Below are 17,138 nucleotides of genomic sequence, written 5' to 3'. Positions count from 1 at the left end.
CGACACCATTCTCTGGAGCCTGCCCTGTAGACAGGAGCAGAACCACCACAAAATATGTGCTGTCATATCACAGTACCACTGAGCTATAACTTTCCCCATGATCCTGAGGACCCAAAGAAGTGATGTTTATCAGGCAAAATAGGTTTATGTCAGGTACACATAAATAAGATTGAAAAGTACAAACATAGCAATTGGATATCATTGGATTTTGAAAGTGCAATTAAAAAAGATAAGAGCATCTTATTAAAGGAAAATTAGAAACTATACTATACAAAACAATTTATCAGTATAAAGCTATTGAAGATAAGTCCTTCTATTACTTGTACTGAAATTGTTCTCACATAGGTAAATTTGTCTCTACAGACCAAGACATGTCAAACAACTATGCAAAACACATGAAGGCAATTATTGGATAATCGGAAAACAAGATGATAGAAAGAGGTGGCCATAGTGCCTTTCCAGACTTCTAAATGACCTTTTACTAGGCCTATTTCCTACTCTCTAATAGATAACATGCCCTTAGTTTTCTTATTCTGGCTCATATAGTGGAAGCGAATCAGCTTGCAAAGGAGACATGCACTGTAATAAGCTGCCACCCACTAGCAATTCCTCTTCTGTAAGGGGCTTTCCTGAAAGTGTAAATCAGTGTGAATCAGTTCTGTCATGTGAGAATCACTGTGAACAAACAGTCCCAAGATTAAACCTCACATCTGCAGCTTCCTCATACCTGTCACAAAAATTCCCCTTCTTATAGTTCTGAAATTTGCTCATCACCCTTTAGTATTTATTTCATAATTAAAGCATTTCTTGGAATTCAAGCCTGCCTCGGTTCAAGCCCTTTCCTGCACATTTAAGTGTTATTTCTAGATATATGGAAAGCAATGGAGACACAAGTTGATAATGAGCCAGTTTTGGTGCAACCCTTTACAGCTTCATCTCTGTGAAATGGTCAGTTCAAGTGGAGTATATCTCATCTTTCCATCTAAAAGCATATTTCCCTGCACTTTCCTAAAGCTCCTTTGTTCATGAGCTTGCATTGGATTGCTCATAATTCCATACTACTAAAACAGTAGTTCTCAACCTTGTTGTTGTTGTTGGTTGAAGAACCCCTGTAACATGTATTATTCTGTGGAATCTACCATATTTAAGTGCTGTACTGTACGAAAGAGAGGTATAAAGATAAAAGGGGTTAGGGTTAGCATGTGTATGGGAAGTGTCTTTTCGGTTCATTGAATAAATACACACAGAAACCACTATTTCCTTTTACCATCTTTTTTAACAAGACAGTATCCAAGGTAAAAGGATTTGCATATGGTGATATTCTAGTGTGTGCATGATCATAATGTAACAGGAAGTGAATGCATTCAAGCTGCAAAAATTAATTCTTAAGCACTTAAGAAAAGCTGTGCTGGATCAGACAAAAGGCGTATGTAGTCCCACATTTTGTTCCCACAATGGCCAACCAGAAGCCTTAACAGCAGCCTAAAAATAATTTTAAATATAAATAAATAAATAAATGAGAAGCCTATAAGCAGGATATGAGGGCAATAGCGCTCGCCTGCTCGTGTTCTCCAGCAACAGGTACTGGGAGGAATACTGTCTTGGATACTAGAGGCAATATATAGCTATTATGTATATATGGCAGGTATTGATAGCCTTATCCACCAGGAATTTGTCTAATCCCCTTTTCAAGCCATCCAAGTTGGTGACCATCAGTACATCTTGTGGTAGTGAATTCCATAGTTTAACTGCATTATGTGAAGTAGTACTTCCTTTTATCTGTCGTGAATCTCCCACTGTTTAGCTCCGTTTTGGGTGACCCATTTTTTTAATCGAGCTGTTAGTTACATCATAATTACTACTGAAACATTAACAATTATGACACTTTGTTCAACTAGAAGGCAAACTTTTCCCCAAGCAAGATTACTCAAGACAGCCCTTGCTAACTTGTGTCTCAACTGGAAGCCCAAAGACCATTTAAAGTCTGCCAAACCCCTACTAAAGGTTCTGCATCTTCATCTTTTCTTCCCATCAATGTAGCTGATCACACACGCACACACGCACGCAAACGCACATGGTATATTACTGAAGAAAGACTGAGTACTTATCCTTAGATTCACCTAGTAACACATCAATATGATTACTATTCACAGGGCTGATGAAGTAAATATAGTTATAGTACGTAGTTCAGTATAGCACCTGACTGTACCATTTCTGATTTCACGTAATGGCTTGTTTGTTCAAAAGTGTCCTCATGTGAAAAGCTTGTATGTCACAGAAAACCCTTTTTCTAGTACATTAGCTTTTCCATGTGGGGCATGATTTTTATGTGGGGTTAGTTTAAAAAAAACCAATCCCCAATGTGAATTATAAGATGGTAGGTACAGTTACCTCAGAGGATCATACCAAGTCAGCAACAGCATGACTGAACTGGCACTGGTTTCAGTAACATTTCTCCAGAAAGCAAAAATATAGCTTTGTAAAATCTCCATCTGTTAGATTAGAAATAAACTGGAACAAGAATCAAAATACCAATACCAGCACATATTAATTCAAGTGTTACATTTTACAGATACACACATACCTCTGTAGTGAATGAAACAAAATCAAGCTATTCTGATTCTGGTATTGTATAGAATATGATGGATGAAAAACAATGCACAGACACAAGTAACACTATGTACAAGAGAACAAGATTAAAAACAAACAATTCTTGATGAAGAATCCAAAGTATATTACAGTGTATGGGGAGGATTTAAAACAGAAGCTGTGCTATGTCACACAAATAAAGGCTAAAAGCTTTTTATAACATAGGAAACAATCCTAGCTTAATGTATAAGACATGCAATTTCTGCTAATGAATTTGCACTTACTACTGAGCCTCCAGTAATCTTACGGTTTTTGTGTAAACCAAATGAAAATTCTCACTAGCTGTAGACACTTCAGCAAAATGTCAAATCTAGACATTTTATTTTCACATAGTTGTCTGGCTATTAGCAATCCAATTTTTGATCAAATGTTTTGGTTAAGGATTAAACTGAATGTTTTCTGTTTAACAAGCTCTTTGTTGACCACAGCTATTTACCTACTATAGCTATATGTTTTATATTACACAAAACTCCAAAGGCAACAAATGCCAAATTGCATTACTTCAACAGAAAAGACTGTTGATGAGCTCATAGCCACAGGTGTCTAAATGCTACCCACCTCTGGTTATTCCATTTTCCCTTTCATTTATGGCAGCAGCCATCTAATTCATGTGGGAACCCAGATTGGTAGATTTCTGCAGTTTCCCCTTTTCCTTTGTTTCTTTAATGGAACACCGCAACAACAGAGACTTCTTTTAGACATTAGTCTCATTTGCACAATCAACATGGATTAAACAAACCCAACAACAGGCCTTGGGTTAGTTGCTTCTACCTCCAACAAACCATGCTGCCTGCATTTGGATGACATGCCAAGCTGTGCCTGGGTGGGTAATTAGGCAAATGGCACTTGGCATACGTCATGGCTTAAACAAGCCACCATGATTATCCGAACCAGGCTATTGTGTTGCCACTGTAGTTGCTACCTCTCTTGTGCTTACTTCCACATTGGTAATACAACAGCTAAAAACATCCACCTACGTGGGTTACTGTGATAATAAGGTGAACAGCCAGGAAGGCTACTCACAAATCAGGTTCTGTGCACTGCTCTTGCTAACCATGATGCCACAGCAACTGACATGGACTGAAGTCTTTAAGCATCCTGTCGCTGGTGTAGAAACAATCAGAGGAAAAGCAGTAACCACGTTAGTAAGAGAACATCTAAAGGAGGGAGGGGGTTAGTGACTGGAACAGCCCAATCCTCCTCCTCCTCCTCCTCCAAAATTGGTCTCACCACAATGACATCCTTACAAGGAGTTTCACAAAAGCAGTCTCTATCAGCAGCTATCAATCTCTTCCCAGCAACTGCGTCTGTGGACAAGCATGGTGAGAAACCCCTCCTTTGCATTCTCTGCCCATCAAAAAGAAGAGGACTCTTCATTTTGGAGAAGAGAAAAGCTCCATTCCTCTCCCAAAACCTCTGGCATGTGCAAAGGATTCAGAGAAAGAGTTAGCCTCTCACCACACTGCCCCAGAGAAATTCAGGCAGCAAAACTCTTTCCCCCAAACGTAAAGGAAAAGATTCACCCTGATCCTCCCTGAAAGCCTGGGGCAATATAAGTTTCATGGTGGTTATGGAGACACTCAGAAGTGGAAATAGAGTTTCACCACTTCAAACTTTATTCTACCTAGTGTGAAATGCAAGGCTGAATCCTCTGCTCATGGCTAAAGGACTTGGGGGATGGGCAAGAACCAATTGCCTTTAGCTACCATCATATTTAAATGATAAACATTTATTCTGGTCAGCAATGTTAGAAGGACTGATATTTACCAAGTCCTCAAGGTCCACTGAAGTTTCATGAATTCTATTTCTTTTTAAACTATATTGGTTCTCATCCCCTCTCAACATTAATATAGCCAAAGTATACTGCTTATTTATACTGAAGAGAAATCAAAGCAAACATACACACACACGCTACTCAATGCAATACTTAGCTGGAAAAAATTTTTATGGGTGAAAGACACGAAGTCTAGTTACAAATATGAATTTATACTTCTTTTTAATAGCACTGTCTGTGAAGGCAATGGGTATATGGCTATTTGGCTCTTCTAGCTGCATATAACAAAATAAAATTATTACAATAAAGAACACAAAAATGAGCCATCCTCCCAAACCTCTGCCCAGGATTGGTTGTTTCCTGGTGACAGTCCGTTCCAAAATATGAAACACATTTCAGTTTTGTTATCCTCAGATACTGCTGCCAAGCTGCAGATGGATCATAAATACACAAAACACGCTAAGCCTATAAAAATATCCAGTCCTTGCACATCAAATATTAACATGACACTGCTATAATTTCCTGATCTAGGTCAAATCTCAACAGGAAATCTCATTGTCTATTTTTATTCCCAGTTCACTAGATGAGCTTTACCTTTCTGTTTTCTTGATCAGTACAGCCCTGAAGATTTGTGCCTGGGGAGTCTTCTCATTCTCATTAGTTGGCTGCACAAAGGGATGGACAGCAGCCAAGATGAAGCCCTGCTGGTACCATTCTTGCAGCTGAGCTGGAAGATCACGCAAGGAAGAGAGCCTGATTGCTGATGATCCTGGTAGCTCAGCTGGAATCAAAGAGAGACACTGATCAATAATTCTGAATTATGTTGTATAAACGTCAAATTTTTGAACATCTACATGCTCTTTGATAACAAAAAGGCCTCACACAGTTCTTCAAAGTTGCTAGATACTTACTTCCTGATTTAATTTTCTTCGGAATTCCAGATTTCCTAAACAAGGTGTTTTCATCACTGATTACTGAAGTAAATGTTACACACAAACCGGAAGGGGACACGTAAGGCAGCAAAAGCTATAGCTGCAAGTAACGCCAATATTTTAAAATACGGAATTCCTCTCATCTCCCTAAACAACATTTGCTTTTCAGACTACAATGCAATTATTATTTGGGCAAACTCAGAGCAACATGGGCAAAGCTAAATTTTGGATATGCATGTAAACAAGAAAATGGTCCCCAAAAATGCACAAGAGCTTAGAATCAAAGGCAATTCATCAAATACCCCAAGCTGCATTAATACACACAATCTTTCACCACCTCCCCGTCTTTGCAAGTGTTGACTACATTTTTCAGCATTTGCCTCCAATTTCTTTCCCACTTGGGAGAAATTCATACTGCTTTAGATCCTGATCTTGAGAAAGATCCAGTGTGCCTCCGTCCCATTAAACATCAGTAGGAATAAGAGCTTACTGAATGTACTTAGGTCCTTCAAACAAGCTTTTCATTGTAAAACCCTATGGAATATACTCTGTATGAAAGATAGTAGACTCTGAAAAAATTATTTATTCTGCTGTACTTCCCACAAGAATATAAGACTACCGCTTTTTGAATAATGAAAGTTATCACAAAACTAATAAATATTCAAAACTAATAATAAAAAGGCATAATTTAAATAATAATAGGAGACGTAGCTGCTACCCTATACTCCTGCTACAGTTTCTCTTAACCTGCAAGTACCATATTGCAAGAATATACAATGGAGCTTCTGATTAAGGAGAACAGGTCACACAATATTTTTATTTTTTTAAACAAGAGAGGAAAAACCCAAGAAATAGATGATGCACTTCATATTTCTGTCACAGCATACAAATTAAGTAAAATCTGTAACAAAAACACTATGCAGTATAATTTAAAGTATGTGCTATAAAATAAATATAAATAATCAAGCAAGCTGTCAATCTGACTAACTCTATGCCAAGCATACAAAGGATTTTTTTGAAATGCAGAACAACTTAACTTAAAAAAAACCCCTCTTCCTTCAAAAACAAAAAAAACCCAATTAGCCCTTTTAAGACCTGATTTTAGAAAGTAAGCCTATATGCTGGAATTATTACAGCACCTCAGATGTGTTCTTTACTGTTATTACTTTTCTTATTTATTGCAAAATTTTAAAAAAAACACACAACTTCTCTCTGTGGTACGCAGGCAGTCCTTCCCAGGTAGGTTAATATATAATAATGCCCAAATTAGGTAACTTTCGCATCTGTTTTGATACAAAGTCCCCTCAAATTGCCTCCATTCACCTCAAGTCCTTACACAATGAAAGAACACAAAAAGAAATCCATCACTTAGATCACCTTTCAACAGTTTGACTGTCCATGTTTATTCATTCACAAACGTTTGGGCAGAGGCTGGCTCACCTGTTTTCTTTTGGATGGTAGCAAACACCCAACGGTTGGCACCATCCATCACTTTAAATCTTAGCAGGTTTTTCTGCCATGCTTGCACCATGGCTGCTAAGTTATGGAAACATGGGGCTGTATTAAACTTGGCATAACCCTATCTAAGCTGCCACATACCTATTACTCCAAGATAATTACAAAATTATCTTTGTTTTTCAGCCATTTAAATCAAACTTGGACAAGCAAGTACCAATCTCTTGCTATGAAAAATATCAGGCCACCACAATGGAGTCTCAATACCCTAAAGAAACAGATTAAGCGCGAAAAGATAACCAGCTAAATCTTTCTCGAAAAATTACCAACAGTTGAAAATGCTTACTGTGAAAGTTATGGCTGAGCCTCACTTAACAATGACAAGTATGAAGAGGTCCAAGAACCCATTTCAAGGGACTCAGGAAGACCACCTTGCCATTAGTAGTCTTTTCTATTTCAAATTTAATCAATAATTATCAGACTGTATCTGACCATGTTCAGGCACTATATGAAAATCTATGTCCTGTTTCTGAATCAAGTCAAATTGTCAGTATCATAATGCCTTCAAGCCCTTCATACAAATCTATGGTGCGACCACCTCAAAAAGGATATCGGAGAGCTGGAAACAGTGCAGAAGAAAGAAAACAAAATGACCAAGGGGCTGGAGCAAATCCCCTATGAGAAAAGGTTACAATGTTTGGGGAAAACATTGCTTAGAAAAAAGGCAAGTAAAGGGAGACATGGTAGAGATGTATAAAGATACGCATGATGTGGAGAAAAGTGGATGATATTAGAAGCCAGGGTTACCCAATAAAGCTGAATGGTGGGAGAGTCAGGACAGATACAAGGAAATACTTCATAAAGTGCATAGTTAAACTATTGAATTTGCTATCACAAGATATAGGGTTGGCCACTAACATGGATAGCTTTGAAAGGGGATTAGACAAATTTATGTTGGATAAAGCTACTAGTCATGATGACTAGATATTACTTCCAGTACCAAAGGCAGTATGCCTCTGAATACCAGTTGATGGGGAACACAAGAAGAAGAATGCTGTTGTGCCCTGCTTGCGGGCTTTCCATAGGCGTCTGGTTGGCCATTGTGGAAAACAGGATTGTAGATTAGATAGGCCTTTGGTCTGATCCAGCATGACTCTTCTTACATGTGCAGACAGAGGATGGGAACTGATGAGTCAAGCAAGGCAGGAGAGGGTCTCTTCCAGTTATAGTAATTCCCTGCCCATTTCAGAAACAGTAGCAGGAAGTCAAACAACCTACATCCTACAGGAACTGCACATGAACTTGAACTGGGAGGAAGTCTGTATTTATTAAGAGATTTCTCAAGCGCTGATCCATGAGCTGGGTTGTATGGAAACATATGTCCACCACACTCTTTGTCTGAGCCCAATACAATCCATTTACATCAGGATAGGATCTACACTGGAAATTCTACTGCGGGGAAGGGCAACTTCTTTTGGTCCAGGGGCCAGATTACCCCCCACACCAAGCCCAGTGGGCCAGAGGATATAAGGCCCTTGAAGCCCCACCTCCCATGACATCATCACCCACTTTTTTCCTTGCAGAGACAGGCGCAGAGCTCCGTGCTTCTCTGTGCACAGAAAGCTGGCTCCTGCAAGCGCTGTCCAAGTTTAGTGACCCCTTCCTGCCCCACATGTGTTACAAGCAGGGCAGGAAGAGACCTGGCCAGTGTTTGCAGTCACCAGCTCTTGCAAGTGCCGGCAAACTGCAAGGGCATCCCCTTGTTATATTCGATTAGAGATAAGGAGATTCCTCCCCCTAGGCCATGGAGAGGGCTTGGAGACTGGCCTGTGGAAAGTGCCCAACCCTCCGCAGCAGGGTGGATTGGGCAACCCTGTGGGCTGGATGAGGCCCACGTGCCAGAGATTGCCCTCCCCTGCCCTATTGTTTGTGAGGCATCACTGTGCCAGTATTTTTTTAAAAACACAACTGCTGTCCTGGGGGCACATATTAACAAATAGTCATAGCATGGTTAAGTGCCATGCACCAGTGTATATAGTGTTGTAATTGTCGGAGAAGTAGATGGAACGTGAATGCTCACATGACTGTCGTTTGTATTTACAGCATTAGCACGTGCCACAATCCCCAGCAGAGTGCTGCAATTATGAGAGAAGTGGGAGGTCATGCTGGTAATTCAGGCTGCTTTTTTAAAAGTCTGGTAACTGTATGCAAACCTTTGCAGCTGTGCAATGCAGGTTTAAAGTCTGTGGTTACTCACAGACGCAGAGCTCTGAAGGTGCACGGTGAAAAATATCTTTTAAAACCCCCCACGGATTTCCTGCCCACAAATCCCATCAAAACCTGTGCAAGGAAAGAGTAGAGAAGGGAAGGGGGATGGGGAGAGAGATCTGGAGGGTGGGGGAAAGTAGGGGAAGAAACGTCGCAAAGGTTATACAGCCTTAAGGCCTCTCCTGCTGCTAAGAGTTATAATACCACTAGATCAGAGCACACATTACTTGATAGTGCATAGAAACTGCAACAACAGAAAAAATAATACAAGTAGTTAGTGGGGGAAATGGAATACTGAGGGAGAGAAAATCCTGGAATACTGAGGGAGGAACATGCTAGTGTAGATTAGATCCAACTCTTGGCTTGGATTCAAGCTCTTCTCCAGAGCCCAAAGTAAGTTCTCATAATTGTTCCAGGGAAAGGGGCCTCTCTCCCCAACACCCATACATACCAAAGGGCAGTGCAAAGGTACAAGGGAGTGTCTACACTTATTCTTTTGTCCTTTCCATTATCAAATAGATACCCTTACATGTGTAAGGCCATGTGCAGGGAGGAAAACTACTTCTTCCCTCTAACTCACCCCCTAAGAAGATTGGGAAGGGGTTAAAATAATGATGGAAAAGGAGGGAGCAGAGCAGGCAGAGAAAATCTCCCTCCTTCCCACACTACAATGTCTTGAAAGCCTGCAATACCATATGTCTCTATGTGCATATGATTAGTGATCTAGTTAACTGTGATTTTCTTCAGGCACCATCTGACTATCCCTCTTCTAGCTTGCTTGCAAATTTCAATTCACAGTTCCTTATTTGCACTTCCTTATACTACACACTCTGTTTCCTCCAATAATTTTTCATTAGAAGCATTTTTCTAATGTTATATAACTAGAAATTAGAAGCATGAGAAATGTCTCCGTATGATATATTTAGGTTTTTCAATTTTGCTAATATTTCAGGTAGCATGGAACTGCTGAAAGCTGTTATATAGTTATATTATATAGTTTGCAACTTGAATGATAACTGAAGGTGTGAATACTAGCAGAAAATAAAGTAATAATGGTTTCTTTCATAAGAAAAACAAGAAATAATTTTGTGGTACATTAAGAACTAACAAATTTGTTATGGCATAAACTTCCTTGGACTAGTGTCCACTTCATCCTGGAGAATAGAGCAGAGAGAGGTCAGAGGGAAAACCAATGAAAAAGAATAGACAATAACAGTGACCATTAACAAAGCAGTGTTAGTGATAACATAAAATATTCCGGCATTGGTGAACTAATCAACACATCTACTGGGATAAAAACCCATAATCCTGATTCAGGCCACAGGTGATGTAACTGAATATCCTGAGAATTGTAATTCAGCAGTTTCATGCTAGAGTTTCCCTCTGAAATCCCTTTGTTAAAAAATGGCTTATTTCTCTGGCTTTTCCAGGGAGAGACAAGCCAGAGTTCCTGATTGTCGAGATTCCCTTATCCCACACTTCCCTTCAATGCCCAAACATACACAGATGAGAAGCTTCAGTCTACAGCTTTTAATCCATTACTTCACAGGGTCATACAGATGCAAATTCTCAGAGGAACTTCCCATCTACAAAGGAATGCCTTCAGGTGATCCAAATGGAATTTATGAGAGTTGCCCGCCATTTGAAGCAGGAGGCGGTCTCGCTAGCCTAACTTAAGGGGGGGAGGTCCCTCTCTTGTCGTGAGGCCTCTAAGCGCAGCTTCTCACGCAAGGCCAATCGGGTAGACTGTTTAAGTTCTGCCCCTGCCTTCTCTGTCTTTGCTCTGCGCCTGTGCCTGGCATCTATTAGGTCAACTTCCTGTTCACTGCCTGTCATGGGGGCGGTGAGGAGGAACCCTCAAGCTCAGCCATCTGTATGTTTGTAACCTGAGAAGCAGGCCTACTCATATCTGGACTAGCCTGGGAAAACACCTCCCCCATGTCTGATGGTTCTCCTTCAGAATCTGAACTGCTATCCCACTCTCTGAGCTCAGAAACACCCCTGACACTGGTTTGCATGTAAGACTAACCACAGACAATCCCATTTATAGTGGGAGGGATTCATGCACCAGCATAGTGCCTCGTTCACAACACCTTAAGAATTTTTAACAATTTTTTTTTACAAAATTAAAAAAATACTGGGTTATTGTGATGTGCGAACTGAGCCATAATGTCCCATTGGGAGCACACTACCTGTTTATATTTGAGAACACAAAAAATCAGTCAGAATTCAAAATATACCTTCTTACAGAGCCCACAGGAAGGAAGGAAACAAGATGCATGGTTTCAAAATATATATAACATTTGTATATTCTGTATGCAACATGTATATATTTGTAATATTTGTATCCTCTGTGTTTTACATCCCAAGCATTTTAAGGGTAGTATTTTCGGTAGGTTAGTTGGAGAGAGTGTGACTTGCTCAGAGGTACCTTATAAGCTTCACAGCTGAGAAGTGATCTGAATCTGGTTTTCCACTTCCAGGCCCTAAATTCTAGCCACAACACCACAAAGGTTCACATTTATAGACAGTTGTCTCTTCATCATGAAAATGTGAAAATATAATCTTGGAGACAGAGCAACTAGATTGTGCAAACTCTAACCTTCCTAACACACACAGAAAAGACAGAACACATACAAATACAGAAGCAACCACATCATACACCTCCTATTTTCTACATTAGAATAATGATGTCCTCTATGTTAGAATAATTTAACACACAAACTGATAGTGGAGAATCCAGAAACACAATAAAACAAAAGACAACTCTAGGCATTGTTATTTTCAAAGAAAGAAAACAGGATAAAAATGGCATAATGTTGAATGTCCAGGTATTGCACCATGCCATGTTCCATTAGAAAGCATAACTGCCACACTTAATTACTAAATTGAGTAAATGTTGCTATTCCCTTGCCACCACCAATTACTCTGTGTGCCTCCTGGCCTTACTTACCCACAGCTTTTGCAAGCTGATTTGTCTAATGAAAGCTAACAATACAGAAAAACTGCAGAAGAAAATCAGTACTCATTTTCTGGACAAGTAAGAACATTTTTAATACTGAAATGTCATTACACTAAAGAGGTAGAACAGAAGGATGAGCTCTAATGGCACACGAAAGGAATAAGAAAAGATTACCAATATGTTAAAAAGCTTCCAGTTTAAAACATACAGGTAAAACTATTTTAATAAGGATAGCAAATTAGATTTAATGTAGCACCCAGGAAACTTTCTGGTTCAAGTACACACACACACACACACACACACGCACACACAATTCCAGATATCAAAATGCAGTTGGGGGGGGGGGAATTATGTAAATATTTAAAATTAGTTATTTTATTTACAAACACCTCACACCTATTCATCCAATAATCTGGTAAAAGGAATGAATAGGCTTTTCCAGTTTTAGCAAGATTAACAGATTAGTCACCTTGAGTGCCATTTTTTAGTAGAAAGGTAGCGTACAAATCAAATCAAATAAATAGTATGATACTCAATAATTTAAACATGCTTCCACTGTACTGATTGGGCTCCATAGCCCGATATGGCCAGCAACAAGGTTAAATGTAGCATAAAGTTCAGTATTGCAGCTAACATCCTAATATTTATTATTATCCTCAGTTCAATACTTTTGTCCCTGTCCCACCAGACATTGCAAAGGGAGAAGAACTGTCTGAGTGTTGCTACATCTTTTCAAAAGGCTCTGGATCTCAACATTATTTGTATCTAACTTAGAGAAGAACAAAATAATGGTCTAAATCCTCCAATAAGTGCATAATTTCTTCATAAGAGACTGAGAACCATACAAGGCTTCAGGCACAACCAATCTTCCCCAGCATATGGAATTGCCATCATCATCTGTTTCTGATCAGTCCTTATGGTGAAAAATTGAGCTAGCTGGTGCAATTATCTTATTTATCCCAAAGATCTAAATAATATGTTTTATTAAATAATATTTAATAACAATATTCCTGAGGACCTGCTGACAACCATCTTCCAGTTCTACCAACATATCATAAATTCTTGTTGATTAACCAACACTCTGTGTGTTCATCTTGTAGAAAACTGGTAACGTAAAGATGCATTCAAACTTCACGGTCATAAATTAAATTTGGCATAGAACTCCTTCCCAGAGAAGCAATTTTTGGCAAACTGCTAAATATTACCCTGATAGTTCATTATTCCACAGAAATTTCTTTAGTGAGATCAAAATATACAATGATGTTTTTTTTCAGATTTCTCCTGTGTATATGTATCTTGAGTGTCTCCCCCATTTTTGTCCATGTTTGGAAATTATCCTGAACTACTCCAAATTATATTTGTTGTCATTTCCCAGAGTCACGCACAGGAACATTTGATTTCCATACTCCTATGTATTTATTCAATAACAATAAAATCCCATTACTGTAAACGTACGCCAATCCTAAATACTACAGAGGTTCATCACACAAGGCTGAAATCCCACATCCTTACCAGGGCTTTCTGCTTCAAGATTCTTTGCGGGATTATGACCGGCTCCTTTACACGGGCGGACACGTGGTTTGAATTAAGGAAAATCCTTCTCTGCAAGTTCTATATGTTTCTAAATGGTTCATTTTATAGCCACTAGATGGCGCTGTGATAATGGCACTTTGCCATCTTGAGCTGATAGAACGAATTAACGTCCCTTGTCGCTTTATCTTCAATCTTTTTGAAAGCAGGATAAAGGGGGGAAAGCACGGGAGATGTCCTGGAGGTTGATGATGTCACGTAAAGGACCTGCAAACTTCCTTGAGTTGCCAATCATGAGCGTGCAATAAATCGCTCATATATAAACGCTAATAGTCTTTCCATGCACCTGCCTATGCCGCATTACAAAACAGTAAGGCTTTGAGAACATTTGGACAGCGGGAAATGTACAACTGTGTGCACAATTGTGTTAACAGTCTGTACAAATTCACCTTACTCTGCTATATGCCTTAACATCCATATGCAATGCTCCTGACAGAAAAGATATAATGCTCCTCCCATGCTTGCTCATCCTCATTCTCAGACACTAGTGAATATCTTGTATTGATTAAATACAGATCAAGGCCATGAAGGAAAGTGATACCCATAAAACCTTTTATGTGAAACTCTCTCCTTGTAAATGCAACATCTTCCCAACAGAGTTTCTTATGCAAGTTAATTCTGACTAATCCCCTAAACCAGAAATGAATTCTATGCACACAGGCTTCAGTATTCTATATCTAGAGTAAGTAATTCAATGAACATTATGCCTTCCTGATATCCAGATAACTGCCTTTCTATTGGCAGGAAATGAATGGCATTGGAGCAAAGTGAGCAATGTTTAAAAGGTTGTCATGTTGCAAAGCATAATGAATTTAGGCCTCCATTCACAGATTCAGCCCCAACCCAAAGTACCATGACTCTAAATGAACAGTTCTAGTTAAGCTCCCTCAAGATTCTGCAGTGCTTGATAGGCTTTATTTGTGTAAAAAAAAACAACCCCTCAACAATTATTTAATTGCCTGATGCATTTTGTATTAGAAAGAGAGGCAGCTGAGACATTGCTCTAGCTCTGGTTAGAACCAGACAAGAACTAATATGGCCAAAAGAAGATACTCTGGCTCTGATCTACCCTTCTGCCCCCACCAAGTGTAAATTTGTACCCTATTTGAAAAAACAGAGCCCAGAGAATCAAGTACTTCTCCTGCACTGGGTTGCCTTCATGGAGATTCTATGGCTTTGTGAAGGTGGGCTCTCAAGTACTACTTTAGAGAAGCAATGGGCTCTTGTGGAGAGATTATCTCTAGGGTTGATATAGGAACATCAGCATTATCGTTGCTAAAGTTTACGAAGATCATGGAATATGGCTACAGTTACCATCATCCCTTCATCCATCTATCAATGGAAGGCTCTTGCCTCCTTCTCTTCAGCCACATACAACCTACAGCAGAGCCAACATTTCTCAGAGGACTTTTTTCTCTTTTTCTTACAATCCCCCCACCGCAGAAAAGAAAAGCCACATTGCAGAATTTTCTCCACCTTTTTTGTGTGGCTATCACTCCCCTGCCCCTCCGCCATGCCCCAGAATAAAACGAGGTCCAGGACATTGGGGAGGATGCAAAATGGTGGCCAGTCTGCCAACACAAAACTAAATAAAACAAAAATTGGGGGTGGGGGGAGAGGAAGCTGTGTCCTGTCACTGCTACTAGTGAGCCCAGCTCCAAAAAACTGTTGGAGAATTTTTTCTTTCCCTGGAGAAATTTGATGAAATGGTCCCCCCAAATTCTCTGCCCACAAATAGGGTGGAAAATTTAAAGAGGCCATTGGCACACAACTTGACAACCCCAATAATTATCTGCTATGCCACATTTGATTACTCCTCAAAATTTACTACTTCAATAAAACATATATATTGAACACCTTGAGACTTTGTCTCTTTTTTCATTAGGGATCAAAACATGGCAGGACACACAGACAAGATCAGTCCTTAGGCTGGAATAATAATGGCATTATTCTTGATGCCTTAGTATGCTCGATAAAAGTTATGATCCACTTTTAATATTATCTGTTGCATTACAGCCCCTCTCCCAATTTCACTCACAGATACGTTTCCTCTGAATGACTGTGCCCAGAAAGTACTGAAAAATAAAACCATTAACAATTCCTGAAACAACTACTACCAAATTGATTGATATACTAAATTAATGAGTCTGGATCTACTAAAAAACGATGTCTGAAGTGCTGTAGCAAGCAAGGTAGAGACATGAATACCATTAAATAAACCTACATTATCATCTTTTTAAAAACAGATGGGGAGTTAGAAAATAAAAGTTTAAGCAAAATTTTGTACAAACACAATCTCAAAGTTACAACTAAGATCCAAAGGGGGAGGGGGAAAGGCTAGTAAATATTTTATGCTTTTTTCTTGATACATTATGTTAAGTGATACTGTCCACTCTTGCAGCTTTGGAAGAGTATAATAAATAATCTTAAACAAATTAGAAATAAATATGCAAGGCAAATCTGGAATTCCCATGAAGGCAGATTCCTCATGCTTACTTTTATTATAATATTTAAAACTTTAAAGAGAACAAACAGGATACTGAAAAAAGTATGAATTCCAAATAGGAGCTCTGATGAGTTTTTCCTCTTTATTTTTGAACGTATTAGAACAGTCATCATTAGTAACATTCAGGAACATTATTTTCAAGACATGTAATAATTAGGCAAGACAGTTAAGCAAAGACAGAAAAATATACATCTCAGCTGTACATGACTTGGCTTATACAAGTGTTACCTCAGCATAAACTCTTTGCTTCCTTGCCTTTGTTGTCATATACAGTTTCTTCCTAGCTGAGTAGCTGTACCGGGGACACACACTGGCTAAGACAGTTAAGTCTTTTCTCATGGGAGGAAAAAGTGATCAACCAAAGCCTTCAAGCTGCACTATACTCAGTTCGCAGGTCAGGGTTTTTTTCCCCCAGTTGACTATGTGATTCAATAAATACCACAGAACATCAGCTAATGGGGCAAGTATGACCAATACCTTTAACAGTCTGTGGCAGACAGTTAACAAAAGCAATCTGGAAACAAGTTGAGCCAGACCAGGAGAGGGCCGAAGTCAAAGGACCACAAAGCAGCTGAGTATTTCAATGCACAAATATATTCATCACCATCCACCTCCATAATTATTATTCTTTGTATTGAAGCTGTAATTTAAATGGCATATTTTGCAACTACAAATTAGAAGCAAAAATGGTATCTCCAAGCCAGTGGTTATTTCCCTAACACAGTGTCAGGCAAACTGAGGCCTATTGTTGTACTTGTCCTATAAGGCTTTTGGCCCTAGCCCATGCAACAGCAAATGCCACTGTGGGGGTGAAGACAGTACCAAAGTCAAATACCTTCTAATTTGGCACAAATTCTACGGTTTGCATATACCTAGTCTTAGCAGGGTGATGGAAGAAAGGGGGCGGGCAGTAATAGCAAAGGAAACAGCACTGAAAGAAAGGCAAGCTGTTAAGAAATCGGAGCCCTCTGTATAGCATATGCCCGTCTTGGCAAGAGCTGG

General features: G+C 39.3%; 1 protein-coding gene across 2 annotated transcripts in view; it reads right to left on the bottom strand.

Annotated features, from left to right (window-relative positions):
• Nucleotides 1-17,138, bottom strand: part of RFTN1 (raftlin, lipid raft linker 1) — a 127,533-nt gene that overhangs the window by 81,727 nt on the left and 28,668 nt on the right. For both annotated transcript variants that reach the window (XM_084858422.1, XM_084858421.1), the window contains exon 3: nucleotides 5,018-5,204. In XM_084858422.1, coding sequence (XP_084714548.1) covers nucleotides 5,018-5,204 — 187 coding nt within the window. The remainder of the gene's footprint in view (nucleotides 1-5,017; nucleotides 5,205-17,138) is intronic.

The sequence above is a fragment of the Heloderma suspectum genome, chromosome 5, assembly GCF_057233095.1.
Source record: "Heloderma suspectum isolate Gila_16-S chromosome 5, 16-S_ref, whole genome shotgun sequence".
Classification (NCBI taxonomy): Eukaryota; Metazoa; Chordata; class Lepidosauria; order Squamata; family Helodermatidae; genus Heloderma; species Heloderma suspectum.
The sequence above is the reverse complement of the archived record's forward strand: the minus strand, read 5'-3'. Positions and strand labels throughout refer to the sequence as shown.